The 19,709-nt window shown below is 40.2% G+C and overlaps 1 protein-coding gene across 3 annotated transcripts in view; it reads right to left on the reverse strand.

Moving 5' to 3' along the window:
* PDZRN4 (PDZ domain containing ring finger 4) overlaps window positions 1-19,709 on the reverse strand; it is a gene marked incomplete at its 5' end in the record, with an annotated part of 219,018 nt that overhangs the window by 103,204 nt on the left and 96,105 nt on the right. The window contains one exon of one of the 3 annotated variants that reach the window (XM_081211508.1): window positions 4,083-4,408. The exons of the other annotated variants lie outside the window; for them this stretch is intronic. Within the exon in view, the coding sequence (XP_081067634.1) occupies window positions 4,083-4,151 (69 nt within the window). Of the gene's footprint in view, window positions 1-4,082; window positions 4,409-19,709 lie in introns of those variants that run through there. 3 annotated transcript variants of the gene reach the window in all.

The following is a 19,709-nucleotide window of genomic DNA, read 5'->3' on the forward strand; positions in this document are numbered from 1 at the left end:
TGGCCCTTCATGGAAGAAGTTTATCCACTAATGCTTTGGCATGAGAACAAACAGAGTTAAGCTGTAGCTGCTATAGAGCCATGCAGCAGGTACTTCTCTAGTTAGACAAAACAGCAGCTATAGTAACAGGGGAAAGGCAGAATAATAGGAAAAGGCACCTAGCGCCATGAATGCTGCCTGTACATTCCTGATGAAAAAATGTGTGATTAAAAAGAAGGGTTTCACTTTATGGGAAATGGGACTGATGAACCAGCACAGGCAAGGATGATAGCCAAGGTAGCTAAGAGCCCATACAATACGGGGACGCAGAAGAAGCTGTGGTCTAAACCACCGAGCCTCTTGGACTTGCCGATTGGAAGGTCAGCGGTTCGAATCCTTGCAACGGGATGAGCTCCCATTGCTCTGTCCCAACTCCTGACAACCTAGCAGTTCAAAAGCACACCAGTGCAAGTAGATAAATAGGTACCACTGTGGCAGGAAGGTAAACGCGTTTGCATGCGCTCTGGTGTCCGTCATGGTTTAGTCATGCTGGCCACATGACCTGGAAAGCTGTCTGCGGACAAACGCCGACTCCCTTGGCCTGAAGGCCTGAAAGCGAGATGAGCGCTGCAACCCCATAGTCGCCTTTGACTGGACTTAACCATCCAGAGGTCCTTTACCTTTTTACCTTTACCTGATAGCCAAGGTAGCTAAGAGCCCACACAACAGGGTCAATCCAAGACATAAAGATTAGGATCAGGCAGCCAGGAACTAGTTGAGAAATCTGTGGGACCTCAGCTTTGAATCTTTTGACATATCACTAACTTTTAGGGTGCTTTGGGCAGCCCTGTTTGTGAAAGGGTACAAAATTGTTTGCAGAAAGGAAGAAATATATTGGATGGAAGAAAACACAACCCTGCTAGTGAGGCAGTCAAATTACATTCTCCCTCCTGATCAACCACACTTATTGGAAGGTGTGTTTGGGACAAAATGTGGAGAGGGATGTACATTCTGAATGACTTGAGACTAATGCAATTTGGCTAAAAATTATCTGCAACTGGGTTTACTTCCAACCATCTGCCTGGCTTTACTTTCAACGAGATGCATATTTTGAGGCATATTCAAATACACAGCCTCCTCATTGACATTCTCACTCAACTAGGCATGCATAAATGGTATGTGACTAGAGTCAGCTAGATCAGGATGAAAGGCTGGACACGCAGCTTTGGTAGACAATGAAACTTCCAATACAGTGTGGCAACATAGAAGTATTTCCACGTTTCCTAGGCAACAGGGGGAACATTTGCTCTCTACTACCATACAGACTGAAAATAATAGGAGTGTTTTCATTTACCTTCAGTGATGTCATAAAAGCAACCAAACCTTACTGGCTATGTGACACCATGATATCATTTATGTTCATTACGTGATCCCTGAATGGCTAAAATTGTGCTATGAATTAGACAGAATCCCAGAATTGGCAACATATTAGGGCTGTGGTGCAAAAAACAAACAAACACAAAGCACCTCTCAGATGGGAGTTTTCTCAACAGGGTTTGAAAAGCAGACTTTTAATCAAATCATAAATTGACCTTTGTGAAAATTCTGCATAATGCTCATTTTGACAACTATGCTCACCACATTTAACCTAATGTCATATTAATGAACTATTTCCAGCTGCAAATTGTTTAGTAAATGCTTATTGTGCATTTCTCACATCAACTTTGAATCCTTATTCCTATTTTATAGATGTAAAACTAAAGGGGGCATCGGTTATCCAAGACCATACTCATGGCAGAGTTTGGAACTGAATCCAAGTCCTCCAGATACAAGTCCACAGACTTGGACATACAGTTGTAAGAAAGAGAATGTGGAAAAAACAAAACTGCTTTCTTGCAAATAATACAGCTCACATTAGTCTCATGGCAATATTAGCATTTTTGTTTTTGTATAGCAGAATGGAACATTCTTTTGTGACAGCAGTTGCTAGCGGGGAACACTTCTCTAAAATATGCTTGATCTGACATGTGATCATAGAGCTGCATATATACTGGAGCAAAAACAGAAACTAACTCAAAGATCCACATAGTAACAGCTAGAAAAAGGCATAACACTACAGTACTGCTTTCTTTAAAAGCCTTTATCAGTGACATTTTCCCCACAATCCAGAATGCAAAAAGCTGGAGGTTTGCCTGTATACTGCTCTCCTGGAAGACTCACACAGATTCTTCCAGGGATTATACCTTATCAGGTAAATACCAGGGTTAAAGTGAAAGTGGTAATTCATTTCCCTCCTCTGTCATTTCTTTATCATGAAAGCTGCAACCTCTGGCAGAGGAGGAAACAAACAAGTAAGAGAATGAATACCTCTGGAATCCCCCAACAATGGCAGACACTTTTGCATGCTTAAAAAGCTTTAGTATTCAGTGTCAACTTCAAGCAAATTTCACAAAAATGTACTTAACATATCCCCTAGCTCCAATGTAGTTAAGATATTCCTTATGAAATTCAGACGGAGGCTTGATCTGTTTTCTTATAGCATGGTCTGGCTTCTTTGATCTGCAGTACTGTAATCTACTGAGCTATTTACATTTTGTATTTTTAAAGGTCTCTTTGGCTACTTGCAGTCGGAAGGGAGGAGGATGGGAGGAGAGACGTGCTACTGTCCTATTCCCTATCTTGCAACTGTCAGGAAAAAAGCAATGATGGAATTACTTCTAAACTGAAGGAAAGTGTTCCACCTAGAGTCCATTTTCTGAGCTGAAAGCAACTGACAGGTTATCTGCCTTCGGATGCTATTTTTAGTATTTGGGAAGTACTTGATTCTTTGTGGGGGGAAGATGGTATTAAAAAGAAGCAGAGATATTGTCCCTGGTTATAATTGACAATGTTAATCTTCTTTTTCCCCTCCATGGTGATAAAAAAGTCATTTTTATATTTAATTAATGCAGGGGATCGTTTTGGAAACTGGCTAATGAGGCTCTGATCACATTACCATGAAAATGTGCATTAACTCTGCAACTGAGGAGGATGTTTCATGTGTAGAGAATCCACTTTGTAATTAGTCCACTGTGAAATGAATCACGTCAGGAAGAATTTGAAGGGGGGGAAATAGAAGAAAAACAGTAGGCAATAGGTACTTAGTCACTGCTGTGCCAACAGACCACCAACATTCTACACTGTTTTGTCCTCAATCCTTAGCTCGTCATCTACAGCGCAGTCAAAAACTGGAAGTGTTCAGCCTCTGTCAACAGTGACATGCCAAAGCATGGGAAAATTACAAAGAGGAAGCGAACAGATGCTGAGGCACTAAACTTTCATCTGCCAGATCTCCAGAGCAAAAGCCAAATCAAAACAAAATCCACACAATTCAAGCCTGGGTGCAATAGGACTTGTGCAAAATTACAGGCTAATAGGGTAATATTTATTTCCTTCATCTCTCCCTTCTTATTCTAACTGCACAACAAGCCCGTGTTATCGGATTACAGAAATATTCCTGCTGTTGGGACACGGACTTAAGTAAGCACATGATAAATCAAGCTCTCTGACTAACATTGAGGAACAGTACAAAGGGCAGAGTAACGACCGATAAAAGCATCCTTTAAAATCAGGCAGCTCAACCCCTATTCAAAACGAGAGAAAGAAAAATAGCTCTGATAATTTACTGTTAAACAAAACAGTCATTTCTAATTAAAAAGAGCTATCTCTATAGCCTTGGTAGCACATGCTAAGCCATAAAACTTCCTCCAGTAAACTTCTTGAAATCACTTGAGACCCAAGTGCTGGCAAATCCTACCTGTTAAATCCTAACAGCTGCAAAAGTGTCATCTGTGTAACTGATAGAAAATCCACTTACCAAATCTAAAGATGCACATTACGATATGGTTCAATGATAACGCATGTCTCTGGCTGAGAATTTGGCAAAAAAAAGATGTACAGCAATTTTTAAAAGAAACACACAGGGAGTCAAATATGCAATCACACACACACACACACACACACACACACACCAAAACACAAAACCAACACCCCCTCATTTTCACCAAGTGCTTTGCAAACAGCACAAAATTACAGAGCTTCTTACAAAAACCTTCTGCACTCACCTGGGAAACTTCATAAAGCAGTTTGTAGTGTTCCTCCCTCTTTTGAAAACTGCACAAATTGCAACCCATTCTAGTAAGAAATAATGAAAGGGCAAGGCTTCTAATTTCCCAAGGACTGAGAGGCAAATGCACTGACAGGGAAGCACCCTCCAGACTTGACTACTGTTTTTCATCAGTCTCTCCGGTGCAGGAACACAGACACGCCACTGTTAGCTGGAAGCACAAGCCAGGGTAGTGTGTGTAAGCAGCAGCATGCTCTTCTTCTTCTTCCCCAAGTATCTTACACTCACGTATACACACAGACATACACAGAGTTTCATCTCAGTTCGCAGCAACACTCCCCCTGTCTCTGCATCAGTGCACATGACTACACAGATTCCAGCTCATGAATATTAATAGAGCCTCATTGATTATTTATGACAGAACGTGTTAGCAGGGAGGGGTGTCATAGCTGCCGCTGATAACAGATGAATATTTACTAATTAAGAAGCAAATGTATTGTGGTTAAACAAAATACACGTGCCGCTAACACTTTTGTTTATTAAAGGTGGAGCTCGTAAGGGGTCCCTTTTTCAAACAACAGCAACAACATTTGCCCTTTACCTTTAGGATCAAAGGGATAATATGCATGAGTAGTAATTTTGGGGAAAACATTTTTGGGTTAGGACAGCTCTCCAGCGTGGGCAATACAATTATGGCACTTGTTTTCAAGTACATGTTTATTACACCACCCCCCCAACTTAATGGGGGAAAAATGGTTATTTTTCTTAACAGCTGAACCAAGCAAGACAGAAAAAAGAAAATAAATCCAGATGGTTGTACTACATTCTTTATTTGCGTAGTACTATCAGATCTGCCAAAATACTAAAATTAGAAGGAAGTGTGTTCTAACATTCTGCAATACATAGATGTACCACTTCTAGCATTTATAACTCAATTGCTTGTGAAGATCTCAATGTCCTCTTCTATTTACAGTATTTTAATTCACTCTTCATATATGTGTATCAAACATGCACATATATAATAGTACATATATCCAAATCTTGTACCATTATCTCCAGTACATTCATTTGGAAGCAGCACCCATTGATTTTAGTGGAATGTACTTCTATCAATCTGAAAGATTGCACGGTCACCTGTAAAAGAGCCTATGGAAACTTGTCTTCCATGCATGGTTTGCTCGCCTGGATGCAGAGCTGCATGCGAATTATGAGGGGGAGGAATCCCATCAATACTTTTGCAATTCAGTGGTATAAATGCTATTGTGTCATATGTGCATCACTGCTAAGATAGTTGATACTGCCACCTTTGATCAGCTGTATGGATTTGAGAGATGGCCTTATAAGCACCTTCTTTCCTTCTGTCTTCAACAGGTGATCAATGCAGTTAAAAGCTGGTTTGGGGGGGGTTGTTTTTTTTTAAAAGAAAAATCTGTTCGCTAGTAGTGAAGATCTTTGGACTGGGCCCAACGGAGCTGTAATGGCGGTGCAGAAATGGGGGTGGGGTGGGGGAAATAACCTGAAAGTTAATTTCTGCTGAAATCAATGCGGCTTCCTTACATGCAACTTTAAAAAAAAGAATTGGGGTGCTAGATAAATAACTCTCCTAATTAATTTGCACAATGGGGCATAAATTTTTGAATAACCAGGGATGGAAATATAACTTTAATGTGAACATGAATTAAAGTAATTATGTATATGATCTTTATTTTTAAATATTAAAAAGCTTCTGTAAGAGCTTGCCACAAAGCCTAATTTTGCCATTTGTCAATTAGCTTTTTATAGCTCTATGGTTCTCTCTATTCGCATAAAAACAAGGACACATTTAAATGAAACTTAGATCTTTAAAAAAGTGCAAATTCCTCACATTTAAATCCAATCCCAATGTCATATGTTATACAGAATGCAGCTTATACTTCTTAAAAAATAAACTCACATCATGGTAAAAATCTGGTCCTTTTCCATGACTTCTTTCATTTAAAACCAGTGCTATCTGACACATTCACTAATTAAATATAGCTGGCTCTTGTTCTGAAAAGTCTTAAACTTAATGGGATGCCAGGTGGACTCTGGTGCAAAAAAATAATTACTTTATAGCCAATGAAATCAGTCAAGTTAATCTTGACATTGGCTCCTAATATGCCTAATTGATAAAGTACTGCAGGGTTTTTGTTTTGTTTTTTTCCAAAAAGTGCTTTGTAAAATGTGTGGGGTTTTTTAAAAAAATCAATACTAGGAAATGATCCTAATGAGTACTAATTGTTAACAAATTGGCTTTGCATCTAGCAGCACCTCAAACACCACCAATGCAGCATGGAAAGCAGACCCACAGCCACACACTGCTCATCATTCCTTTCCCTTGAGATGTAATAATCCGATTTTCTGGGCCTTGATTTTAACCTAACTGGCTGGATCAAAGCCAGGGAGGGCAACCTATTTAGAAACAGCTTCACTGGTGTCAATGTGGCATCACGGGTGTCAATATGGCACATGTAAGTACCGCTATACAAATAATAAATGAACCTGTGCCCAGCTAAAAATGAAATTTTACTTGCTCAATAAATAAACTTAAAAGTTCATAGAAGTAACTGCATATTTTAGGTATGTATGTGCCAAACCATGCAAGATGGGAACTGCGCCAGCTCTAAGCGTCAAGAATAAAATATGAAATTCCCCTGTGGGCCACATGTTCCCAAAGAAGAGTTGCCCCATAATCTTTATTTTAAGGAACGTGTAGATAGAACATCACAGTCCAATAGAGCATGATTGGTCATAGGAAGGAACTTTTTGAATGCCACAGGCACAACTGACACTGAGTGCAGAGCCAAAGCTCACACAGAGAAAGTCCGCTCACCTGGACTGTGGGCAGCAATTACGGTGCAGCTCACCTCCATCGCTAGGGCTCCTTTCCCCGCTTCCAATGGCTGGTGGTTGAAGCTGTGGCCTCTCCCACCAGCTGGCGGGGTGGGAGCAGTTTTTAATTTAGAAACTGACCCATCATGGGTGGGCTCAGGAGGCTGGCACAGTTGAGATGGAGCTGAATGAAGAATCCTGCAGGGTCTTCATTCTGGTCTGCTTCCCAGGCATAAATTAGGCCCGCCACTGAGATGTTTCTGTCCATACACCCAGAAGGGGACGAGAGGCCACAGCACTCCTCAAGGCAGTGAGTATAATGGGCTGCTCCTATTTGATGTATGTCACAGGGCAATCCTATCCCAGGATCAACTCCCAGGTTAGCAGTCAGCAGGCAAGCTGACTGATTCTGGAAACACCCAATGCCTGAGCCAAAAGTCACATCTGTAATCCATAAATTTGTGGCTTATTGCAATCCAAGAGGTGGTCCTGAGATTCCTTTCCTTGTGCTATCATGACACCCCAGTGGCAGGCTTACTGTGCCTGGGCACACAACTGCGCTTAACTTACAACAGCTGTTCCCATTCTCTTATTTATTTGTACAGTGGTACCTCGGGTTACAGAGGCTTCAGGTTACAGAGGCTTCAGGTTACAGACTCCGCTAACCCAGAAATAGTACCTCGGGTTAAGAACCTTGCTTCAGGATGAGAACAGAAATCGCACGGTGGCAGCAGGAGGCCCCATTAGCTAAAGTGGTACCTCAGGTTAAGAACAGTTTCAGGTTAAGAACGGACCTCCAGAACAAATTAAGTTCTCAACCCGAGGTACCACTGTATAGCACTCTTCAATTAAAAATGTGTACGATAGTCCACAATTATTTATAACCCCCACAAAAAATACCAATGTAACAGTTAGCAACAATATAAGGTAGTTCTGAAAACTATCACGGCAGGATTTAAAAAACAAACAAACAAAAACCAGCAAATATTAAGAGCTTCAGAAAAGAAACAAACATGACACTTAGCAGGTATTAGGATAGGTACCAAGTGAAACTGCATTTTGTGCTAGATGCAGGTTTTGACTAGGCATCAGAAACATAATGTGCAGTGCAGCAATCCAATATTGTGGTCATCAGAGCACAAATTACTGTGGCCAGCTTATCCCTGCCTGGATAGGCTGCCTACTATGACCTTGAAATGGTGAAGTGACTCCATGTCACTAGGGCCACTTGTGGTGCCAAGAGACAACAGTACATCCAGAAAGACCCCAAAACTACAGGCCCACTCATTCAGAGGGTGACCCCATTGGCACCATTTACTTATACTATTTTTTTCCTCCTCTAATGCTTGAAATATTACTTGGAATATAAAACACGAGGGCATAGAACTTACTTGTGCTACTACCACTAATAACTTCCTCCTCCCCGCCCTCCATGGGTTGAATCCAACTAAGTTCTGTTCAGAGCAGACCAACTGAAATTTGACCGTTAGTCAGGTCCATAGCTGTCAACGTTTCCCTTTTTAAAGGGAAATTCCCTTATTGCGAAAAGGATTCCTCGCAAGAAAAGTGAAAAGTTGACAGCTATGGTCATGTCCACTAATTTCAATGGGTCATATGACTAGCACTGGATGTAACCCAGTTATTTCACTCAGTTTTCATTATGTCTGTACCTGTTTCATTTGAGCTGCTTCCAACTTGACAAATCTCTTACCAATAAAACACATGTGCGGGAAAGATACTGTAAACTTTCCATAGATCCATACGTACACAATATGGAAATTTGCAGCTGGTTGGGGCTACCTAATTTGCGCATTTCATGAATATGGAAAACACAACCGATACATGTTGGGACTAACTTGGGTTGTCCTCCATGGAAATGCTTTTCATGCAGGAATTTTGTCATGTAGGGATGAAATTTGTATTGTAGGAATACTTCCTGTAGGCATCTGATGAGCCACTGTGAGAATAGAATGCTAGACGGAGCTTTGGCCTGATGCAGCATGACTTTTCTTATGTTTTGTTCTTATGTTCTTAAGCGGCCTTTCAATTCTGACATATGTGCTCCATTCATTTATCTACCCTTAGCTTATACAAAGCAGAGGTTTTGTTTTCTATTTACAGATGTCTAATCGGCTGAGGATCCAAGTCTGAGAAAAATTATTTCTTAAAGAAAAATATTGTATGATATTCTGAGGTTCATCAAAGATGCTGTATTCATTACATGTATGCTCAAAGCTACTAACCCACTTATGTAAGCATGCAAACACTGAGGCGTATCATAATTGGATTAAAGATTACATTGAAAATACTGCATTTTAACAAGTCCTTTCCTTTCCTTTTACAAAAGATATTAAAACACAATCAACCACTTTGTATTCAATATGCAATTCGAAGAGGAATGAATTATTCAACAAGCTTCCTGATTGAGCAATTTCTTCTCTACGTCACCTCTAATGTGATGTCACCTCAAAGGTCCATCAAAGCATAGAGGCAAACTAAGAACCAGCTAAGGAAAGTACTAAAACTCCTGAAGGATAAAATTTAATTGCTTTTTTAATGCAGAAAGCGGTTTTAACCCCAACAAAAAAGTGAATTTCTTATGTACTAAGCAGCAGTGGCTTATTCTGTCATGTTTGCAGTCAAAATGATGAGGGGGCTTGTACTTCTTGAATAATTCTGACTATGTTTTATTACACTGTATATCTTCAACACATTTACTCCTGTAGAAACACTGTCATTGTTCAGCCCAATCTTTTTGAAGGCTTACTTGGAAGTCCCGTTTGTTTTATACAGTATAACCAATTGTTTATGAGACCAAGTTTTAACCTCCTGATTTACCTGTGGCCATTATTGAATTGCCTTTAAAATCTGATGTATTTCATATTTTAACTCTTTTTTCAAAAAAACGTGATAGCAAATATATTTTTAAAAAAGATTGCTACTTCCATAAATATTAAAACAGATTTTTTTGAAATTTTGATGCCACTCTTTTGAAGTATAATGCTTTTAACTGAAGTCTTAACTGAGCTTTGTACACTTTTGTTCAAATAGGCAGTTAATTATTACATGTGGCCTCAAATGAAGAAACATGGATGAACGCACCTGTTTGTTTATAGAAAGGGTACTACTGCATGCTTCACTCTTATATATTCACCTGGTTTGCACGTTACAGTCATCCAAACCATGGGTTAGCATGAATGTGCACGCTTCTGAGGAGGAGACCATGACCACTTTGATCTTCCCTGGGGTTTTTGGGCAGCAGCTAAGCCATGATTTGGCTTAGTGTATCATCTGACCTGGGATCACAGTCTCTCCTCTTTAACCATGATCTTTAGCTAAGGTACATCCTAGGGTTCACTTAGGGTGAAGGAGGAAAGGCCTTAACAACACTCTAAAGCAAATCTTGTCTTAGCTGGCATCCCACACTGACCAAAATAAAATGGCTGCAAATCCATGGTGTTTAAATACAAGAGTATATCATTAAATTATAAATGGAATTATGATCATTTCTGAATGCAGGCTGGAACATTATTATATACAGACTTCTATGTATTCAGATCTAGAGAATAGGCATGTGGACAGGAAAAAATGGTTTTAAATACAGTGCTTTCGATAGCTGCCTCAGCTTGGGAACTGGACAACATTGTGCTTCATTTTGGGTCTGAGGTAAATCCTTGCTTTACTTCATATTCTGAAGCTTCATATGACCTGGCAATGAACTATAATGGGGAAATCAACAAATGTCCACAGCATTTTCCTTTTCTGACAGAAGTTGATGGCATTTGCCAGCTTCATACTCTGTTCTGAAGGGATGACACCCCTAATGTTTCAGATATATAGTCCAAGAGGTTAGACACAAAGAGCAATAAGAAAATATGTTTAAAAATAGGATGCAAGAGGTTGGATTTTAGGAAATTTTTGGTCTGGATAGAAATAAGGGCATGTCATATAAGCAGAATGCAACCAACAACAACTCGCCAAGCCTCTGTGAATGTTGCTGTTGCTGCTAAGAGAGAGTCAACTGGCAAAGATGAGTGAAAGCAGTGAAAGAGTTTCTGATACGTCAATTTAATTTCTCTCCTATTGTGACTGGCGTGCTGTTCCAAAACCAATCCTTGCCTGGGTGCTACTAGTGCTGTCCCTCTCTACATCCCCCATGGCTGGCATTTTCCTTTTATGGAGAGCTTATGGGAGGTTAAAAAATGTGTCAAACCTGGCTTGCTAAAGGAAATAAGGCAACCACAGGAGGCAGGTCTGAAGCTTTGGAACCAGCCTGCTTCAGTCTGGACAGGGTTGCCTTGATTTTGAGGGAATCCAAGTTATCGCCAAAGCAGGCTGCTTTGCCTCAGAACTGGTGCTTCATCCAAAGTTAGTTCAAAGTCCTAACAGAGATTTCAATAAGCAGCTTATCTTTCATATATACCTTTTACAAACATCTTCATATTATGCAGATATTATGCAGCTCTGTTCAGATGAGCACTTTTAGAAGTGGGGGAGTATCTCAGATATTAAAGCAAATGATTTTCTCTTTAAGGGGCACCTCTGCATGGATGACTGAATACCTGAGAAACTAGATCACTATTCTCTGCATTTTGGCCACTGACGACAATGTGAGCACACCTGGAGCAATGATGTATTTATTCCAGCCCTCCTTAATACTAGCTAAAGTGCCAACCAATGGCTATGGCCAGTTAGCAACCAATGTACAATAGCATATTGTATGGTACCATTATCTATCTATCTATCTATCTATCTATCTATCTATCTATCCAAAAAGCTTCCCAGCTGGCTACTATTTCCTTCAGGAGCAGGACAACTGAAAAGGGACCCATCCAGTTATACAAGATGAAAAACGATAAACTTCAAAACTGCTTAAATACTAAAGACTCAGAAACAAGCCCAAACTTTAAGCAGGTTACACAGAGCAGACCCTGGAAGCTTGGGATTATGTGGCAAAGATTTCTTTGTGCATGCAGAGACATGTATGTGCTTTCAAACAGATAATCCCACAGTATGAATAATCCAAATTGTTTTTTGCCAGATGCCTTCTTTATGGCCTTTGGCTTCCTAATGTGGGCGCAGCCCTGAGGATTTTTATTTTTATTTTACATTGTCTGGGGTGTGTGTGCTTTATATAGGTAATTGTGAAATTATATTTTTAAAAATTAGCATTAGTAATAATAACAATTGTAACAGAAATCTACAAAAGAAATTGGCACTAGAAGAATGATAATTCATTTTGATGACATCATAAAAGCCTTATAGCTAATTTTTAATAATAATAATTATTTCTTTCTTTCATTTCTATCCTGTCTTTCTCTCACTGCAGGGCCCAGGTGGCCCACAAGGTGAATTAAAAACAGATACAGCTAAATAAAACCTACAAATAAATTATAAATAGATGTGTGTATTTTAAAAAATTAAGTAAATTATATTAAAACCAGCACTGAAGCAAAACAACTTGAAACACTGCAATGGACTTCCTTAGCTTGAAAGTTCCAAACTGTCTCTGAGTGGCAAGCGTGAGAGTGGAGGGGGGTTAACAAAATGTAATTTGCTTGCCCAAATATAGGAACACCAAGGACACTGCCAACTCTTTGAGAGCCTTCAATAGACACCAAGTGTAAGAGCATTTTAAGACATGCCCTTCCTCTTAGATACACCAACACTACTGCCAACTCTTTGAGAGGCTTCAGCAGACACTCATATTTCAACACAAACAGTCTAGATCTCGGGTTAAAGGGAAATAAAAACATTCTGTTCTTTCATGCCTGGTTATGACTTTTTGTCACTTTAAAACTAATATGACACGGTATATAGGGCTGCAAGACAAAATTCGGTTTCCAGCTAATAACTGAATAGGATGATGGATGGATGAGAGGCACAGTGCAATACAGCGGAGAGGAACTGTGCAAACAGTTTAAGTGTCTTGACAGCTGGCTAGTTTGATTTAAAATTACAATTTGAACGGAAATCAACTCTTATTTCTTGATGGTCATTAAAAAAGAATTATGTGTGCCATTCATTTTGTTGTCGTCAACAAAAACATCCTGCAATGATCAAAGACTAATCTATCTCCTTCTACAAAATCCTCACAGCAGTAAAGGTTTGCTTCGTACACTATGTGGTTTTCCCCCTCAAAACCCTCATCACTGCCAGTGCACCTGCTTTCCAGAAGATCATTAGGTATAAATCCCAATGTACTCCAATCAACCTTGCTTTAGTTACCCTGCCGTCTGCTCTAGAAGAAAATTAATGTTATTAGACTCTTTTTCCCTCTTTCAAGATTGGCTGGTGTTTGGTTACTGTGCCAGCTGTCTAAGAGGTGCTGAGGTCTGTTCTACACTGACCCATCTTATTGTCTGGGCATCGCCCAAGTCCCAACATGCGAGCACTAAAACCGCAACTAAAGCCTGCACCAGCTGTTTAACTATTGTACAGGTACTTAGAGGGATTACAGCATTCTAAACCACAAGCTTGGCAGCGGATACTCAGCCATCAAAGAAGAGCTATGCTGGCTCTTCTCACTAAGGCGCATCAGGCTGGGAATCAGCTTGCAGTTTTAAAACAGTGACGCTGGGGCAAACGTACACAGAAAGCAGAAAAAGTCATAAGAAAGAAGAATTCACGTGGCGCCTCATAGGCTACAAATGGTGAAATCCCAATTGAAAAATACTTTTTGCTTTAATTAGAATTTCCCGTGAAAAGCAGAAATTAGCATAGCAAAGTTTGCTTCATCTCTGAACCAAACAGTAGATCATGAATCTCTCTTCTCTCCTACTGAAACAAAGCCTTGCTGAGTTCAGAAGGGGGAACTTGTTACAGTCCAGTACTTCTAAGGCCAGTCATTTGCCAATGGTTGATTTCAGAGAGCAGAAGTTTGATTCATATCTACACCATATCTTGGGCATCCCGCCACGAATCTAACTTTTTCTCTTCAGCACTTCTGCCTCCAGCTCAAGGTTACGGCAATAATACTTCTTCTGTTTGCCATCTTTGTATTCTGCAATGAAATTGCTTCCTTTCTTACACTGTTATGGACAAAATATAGCCACCAGGAAATACAGTAATCAAACTCAGACACCGAATACAAAGGATGATAACAGAAGGCTTATTAAAACTCTTCATCAATTCTTTTTGGATTTTTGGGATTTTCAACTTTTAAAATACAAACTCGAAAGTAATGTAAAGAAGCCTGAAGGAAGAATTGTTGCCAGTCTAGGAATTTACAAAGGCTACAATACATGCTACAATAAACATATTGAGTTTATTTCAGTATTGCATTTCCATTAACAACAAAAGTAGAACAAATACCGAAACAATTTATGTGGGATGCTAGTCATTTCAAATTTAGACATCTTACAATGGATACTGTCTGCCCAAAGATTTTCCCTGTTGATTTCAAGAAATTCTTCAGTTAAAAAGAGTTTTTACACTTATTCTCCAGTGTCTCTCTGTTGTCAATACCATTCATAAATAAATATGAGTCATAGCTGAGAAAAGAAGCAAGCCAAGAAAAGAGGAAATTCTCTCAGAGAGCCCTCTTTGAAATTCCATGTTGACTGTTCTTATTGAATTATGTTAGGGGGAAACTCATATATAGATAGGCAGGCAGGTGAAACTCTTTTTGTTGTTGCCTTTCTAGGCAACAAAATGCTATAGCGCCAATGTAAAATGCAAGTTTGAGATGGTATTCTCATAACAAGGAAACTGCTACTGCAATAGTTATAGGTACCTGCTGACTGTGCTCTTGTATTTTTAAAACTGATTTTATCATGGATTAATATGTTGGGGGCTTTGGGCCCAAAAAGCAGTGCGTGAACATAAAAAGCACAACATAACATAGGAATATGAAAGAACCCTTCATTTGACTATCCTTCTTTCCCCCACAAAAAAACTTACCATGTCAGAAAGAAGCTAAATTTATCTCTGTCTAAAAAGTCTCTCTCTCTCTCTCTCTCTCTCTCTCTCTCTCTCTCTCTCTCTCTCTGTGTGTGTGTGTGTGTGTGTGGTGGACTCACAATAGAGCTGCACATATATAGCTTATTGAAATGGGGGAGGGGAAGTTCACCAAATTGGGGAAGGGCTGTAAGTTCAGTTTGAGTCATGTGAGACAAAAAGATTTTGGGAGGGTGCGATTTAGTTATTAGAGAATAAAAACTCAGAACTGTGTATGCCACAGTCTTATATGTTTTATATGTAAAAGGAGAACTAAAATTGCATAAGTGGTTTATAAATTATATTTAAAAGGTTCTGTAGTTTCCAGAGTGTTTCCTTTGTTTGTACAGACTTGGAGGAGGAGGAGGAAGGACCAGAAAATTCAAACAGAAGAGGATCATTCCTCCACACACACCCCACTTGCCAAAAGGCCATTCTTTACATGTTAGTAAACCAACTAAGCTGAATTAGTTTGATTGCCAATGCGTTCTTTCTTTCTTTCTTTCTTTCTTTCTTTCTTTCTTTCTTTCTTTCTTTCTTGGGGTGTGGCGCTCATCTTGTTTCAGGCCGAGAAAGCCGGCCTTTGTCCATAGACAGCTTTCCATGTCATGTGGCCAGCATGACTAAACCGCTAGTGGTGCACGGAGGACCGTGATGAGTGCCAGAGCGCATGGAAACACCATATACTTTCCTGCCACAGCAGTACCTATTTATCTACTTGCACTGGTGTGCTTTCGAACTGCTCAGTTGGCAGGAGCTGGGACAGAGCAATGGGAGCTCACTCCACTGCGGATTTGAACTGCTGATCAGCAGGCCCAAGAGCCTCAGTGGTTTAGACCACTGCGCCACCCACATCCCCTTGGAGTTATATATGGTATATCAGCCTAACTCAATGATAACAAAATCTGTACTATAAATCCTATCATGTGGGACAAATCTGCCAAGATCTTGATCATCAAGACAAATTAACAGTCAAATGTGACATATGTAGAATATACTATATACAAGATATATTAGCACTAACAAAACAGGTTGTTTCTCTGTTAGGGCTGCTGCGTCAAACAATGCATTTTCAAACAATATTTGGGGGTGCGTGAAATGAGCCTCTGAAAATAAAGACCCAAAGAAGTCTAGAATTCTGAAGAACAGCTTCCCATGATTATCCCCCCCCCCTTTTGCTGGCCATTGCTCCATGCATTTTTTGCAGCTTACCTTTGGCCCAATAATTGCACCCAGACCAAACCTGGACACCAATTAAAGCACGGCTAACAAATCCGAATCTTCTATAGTACTTAAAGCATTTGAATTGGTTCATTTTAAAACCATTTTCAGTCTATTGTGTTGCCATATTAGAGAACACTCTATACATTGAATCATTTACTTTATGGAAGAATAAAACACTAAAGACTGGCCTTTCCTTCCAACAATGAGTACTAACTAAATCACTAACTCATAATTAAGAGGAAGCGTAACTTTCCAAAATCCTGAAAAATACACCTCTCTCGATATCTGGGTAAGATGCAAATTTGCTTAAAAGCATGTGATTAACTGATTGAAAGGCAGATGATTAATCAAGTAAAACATCTTTAAACGTTTGGTGGCCCTGGTTAATAGAGGAGCAAGAAAGGGGACCAGATGGGATGGTAGAAGGGAAGAGAAATGGGTCTGAGGCATGAAGAAAGGAAGGTGGGAAATGGTGCGATGACTGAGGGGCAGAGGAGGATGAGGTGTGGGAGAGGAGACTAATGAAGTAGTTGTGATGAGGCCAAGAATGAGGAGGCTCAGGGAGAGGCTCAGGGAGGGAAATGGGATGAGAGAGCCCAGACAAATTGTGGGAGGGGGGGAGAAAATATGTGAGGAAATGAAGTAAATCACCAAGGTGAAATATAGCAAAATTACAGCATACACTGCCCAGAGTGAGGCCTGCCATTTGCTTGACATCTCTCCTACTTCCACGCCAGGAAAGTAGTAGAACCAGAAATTGTACTCAGTCTTGGTGGGCTACCATACACGGTTAGGGGGTTTGGTGGGTTGCAAGATGTACAGGCCTTGAACAACTGGAGAGAAAGAACAAGCTCAAGGGTACAAGGCATGCCAACAGTCTAATCCTAGTGAAGACTTCATGGCTGGTCCTCAGGAGGACATCTGGTCATTGAATGCTCAGCAGTTAATATTTCCAGGATACTCGTGGTTTTAAAAACAAGCCTGGAACAGCTGTGTGTCTATTGTACCGCAGAGCACAAATAAGCCAGAATAACTCTGTCACAGGTTTAATTGATTTTTTTTTGTCTTTCATGCCACTTCAGAAGTCATCCTGATCAATGCTACTTCACACTCTCCCGTCCAAGTTTTACTGCTCTAGGCTCTGACTAAAAATAGATTCATCAGACAAACACCAGGGGAGGCAATAATATATCTTGTGCAGAACACTGGGGCTGTCACATTACAACTCCCCTCTTTCCCCTCTTCTGTTGCATTGAGCGAGGGGAAGAGGGAAGCTGGATTCATGGTTTTGAAAGCAGCACTAGTGGTGGAAATGGATGTTGTGTATTTATCCACTCATATTAAGTATGGAACAGGCAGGCTCTGTGCGTGCTCCCTGTAGTGCTTTTGCAAATTTGTTTCCCTTCCATCTTCCAGCAGATGACAGAAAGTAGCAGTTACTAACAAATGGTGTTTGGGGGTGAGGAGCACAAGATCTAAACAATAAATAATATACGTCTCTATATTTCTCAGTATTCATATACCTCCCTGCACACCTTGACAAAGGTAAATATCATTATCCCCGGAAGACAACAGGGGAAGTAATGAAGGTGCTGGAACCTAAAGGCCAGATCAACATGCTTTTGTGATAGCCTGAAATGCAGTCAATTGCAGCAAAATTTATACCACCCTATTACACCAAACAAAAAAATTTCAGAGCCATTTCTTTGAGTTTGAGAAAGGGGAAAGGGGCAACTGGACTACACACAGATAATACTTTTGATATGCAACACATCTTCACTTCTACTTGCGTGGCAACAAACATATGGCTATTTACTTGCAAATCCTTATGATCATTCTACTTGTCAACGTTAAGTCCGCCACAATGATTTAAGCATACAGGCAGCATCAGAAGAAAAAAATTAAAAGCATCACCAACAACACAGTTTCAAAATGAAACACATACAATCTAAGCATCAGAGCTGGGAAAAGAAACCCTGTTTAATTAATAGTCCTGGACAAATAAAAAGATATTCTGGTGCCAGAAGGACATCAGCATCATGGTCAGGCTAATCATTCTGGGGAAGGCACTCTATAACCTGAGCACCACAACAGGAAAGGCCCTTTCCCCATCACCCTCACAAAAACCCTGTGGAATAAACTGAGTTGGAAGAGAGCAACTGGCTCAAAGGTCAACCAGTGAGCTTCATGGGTGAATGGGAATTTGAACCCAACTCTCCTTGCTCTGTTGTCTAACATTACATCACACTGGCTCAGTTTAAGCATCACATATACCCTTACATACATGCCACCAGAAGAAACTCATCTTATTATGAAAAATACTCAGCTGAAATCAGATCTAAGGCTCAGCCTGGATATGACACGAGAACTCTGTGTTTGGAGCTCATGATATGATTTTCTACCTCACAAAGCAAACACGTGGAAGTGTAAATTTCTGTACAATTTGCATACTTTTATCTCCTTGCTCGCACTGCTATTAGCCAAGGAGAAGAATACAAGCTTGGTGTAAGAGCTTAATTCTGTATATTTTTCCGTCTTCGGCTAATGCAGGAGTGCAAGCTAAATCATGGAATCAGCACAGTGACAAAATACTAAGGTGCATTTCCCACATGCTATGGTCCCAATGCAAAATGAGCTCATCATGACTGTCTTTTGAGGAAGTAAAACCAAAGCTTGCATACTGCATCTTGTTTGTGTCCAGTTTTGTCTGAGCTTGAGGCTTATGATAGAAGCAGAGAGCAGACAGGAGGAACGGGACCTTGGACAGCTCCAAGAAACCCTGCTAAATCATCTTCAGCCACAGAAGATTAGGTCTATGCATGGAACTCCTGAAGCGTTATGTAGATTGGCCAGACATGCAATGTGGTAGGCTCTGTCTCCCTGGAGGCAACCAGGCATTTAGTTTGACTTTTGCAATGCTGCAAAGATAGAGGGCCTACAGACAGCTCATCCTTTGAGACAGAGAACAGTGGTAGAGCTTTGTCCACCATCTGAGAGGGCCCTGAACAAGGCACATGCGGTTCTCTCTCTCCTCCCCCAATGATGTAGCCTGAATCTGGTTCTTATCAGAGTCCTCTGCCACACGCTGCAAGCTCCTTGGGCCATGATGCCTTGACCCCAAGTTGCACATAAAATCTAAGGCCAATAATGAAATGGTCCAACCAGAAGGTTGATGGGAAGTTCTGTGACCGAACTTAATTTTACAAAAAAATATTTCTGAAGCGCCCTTCTGTTTATAATTCCTCTCCTCAGGGGAAAATGAGGCATAGAAATGAGGGAAGAAAGGAATTCCTTTTAAAAATCTTGGGAGACACAAATGATGTGATCCTACTGAATAACTTCTGTAAGATGAAAATTTCCCCTTGCACCTAAAAAATAAAATAAAAATTATAGCATCCCTATAATTTCTCATTTGGAAAATCTTTCATTCTGGCCTGCTGTCAATTCCAGTTCTTTCCTGTCTGAGTAAATCTCCCAAACCTTGCTTCATATATTCAGTTCCTATTGAGCTCAAAATGCTGTGAAATGAATTCTCAACCTTCGTAAGTTTTCAAATTGCAAACGCAACTGGGACAGCTATTTAAATGAAGCATGCAAACGAGTATTACTTCAA

This window comes from Podarcis bocagei (assembly GCF_964188305.1).
Source record: "Podarcis bocagei genome assembly, chromosome: 10".
In the NCBI taxonomy this organism is placed as follows: Eukaryota; Metazoa; Chordata; class Lepidosauria; order Squamata; family Lacertidae; genus Podarcis; species Podarcis bocagei.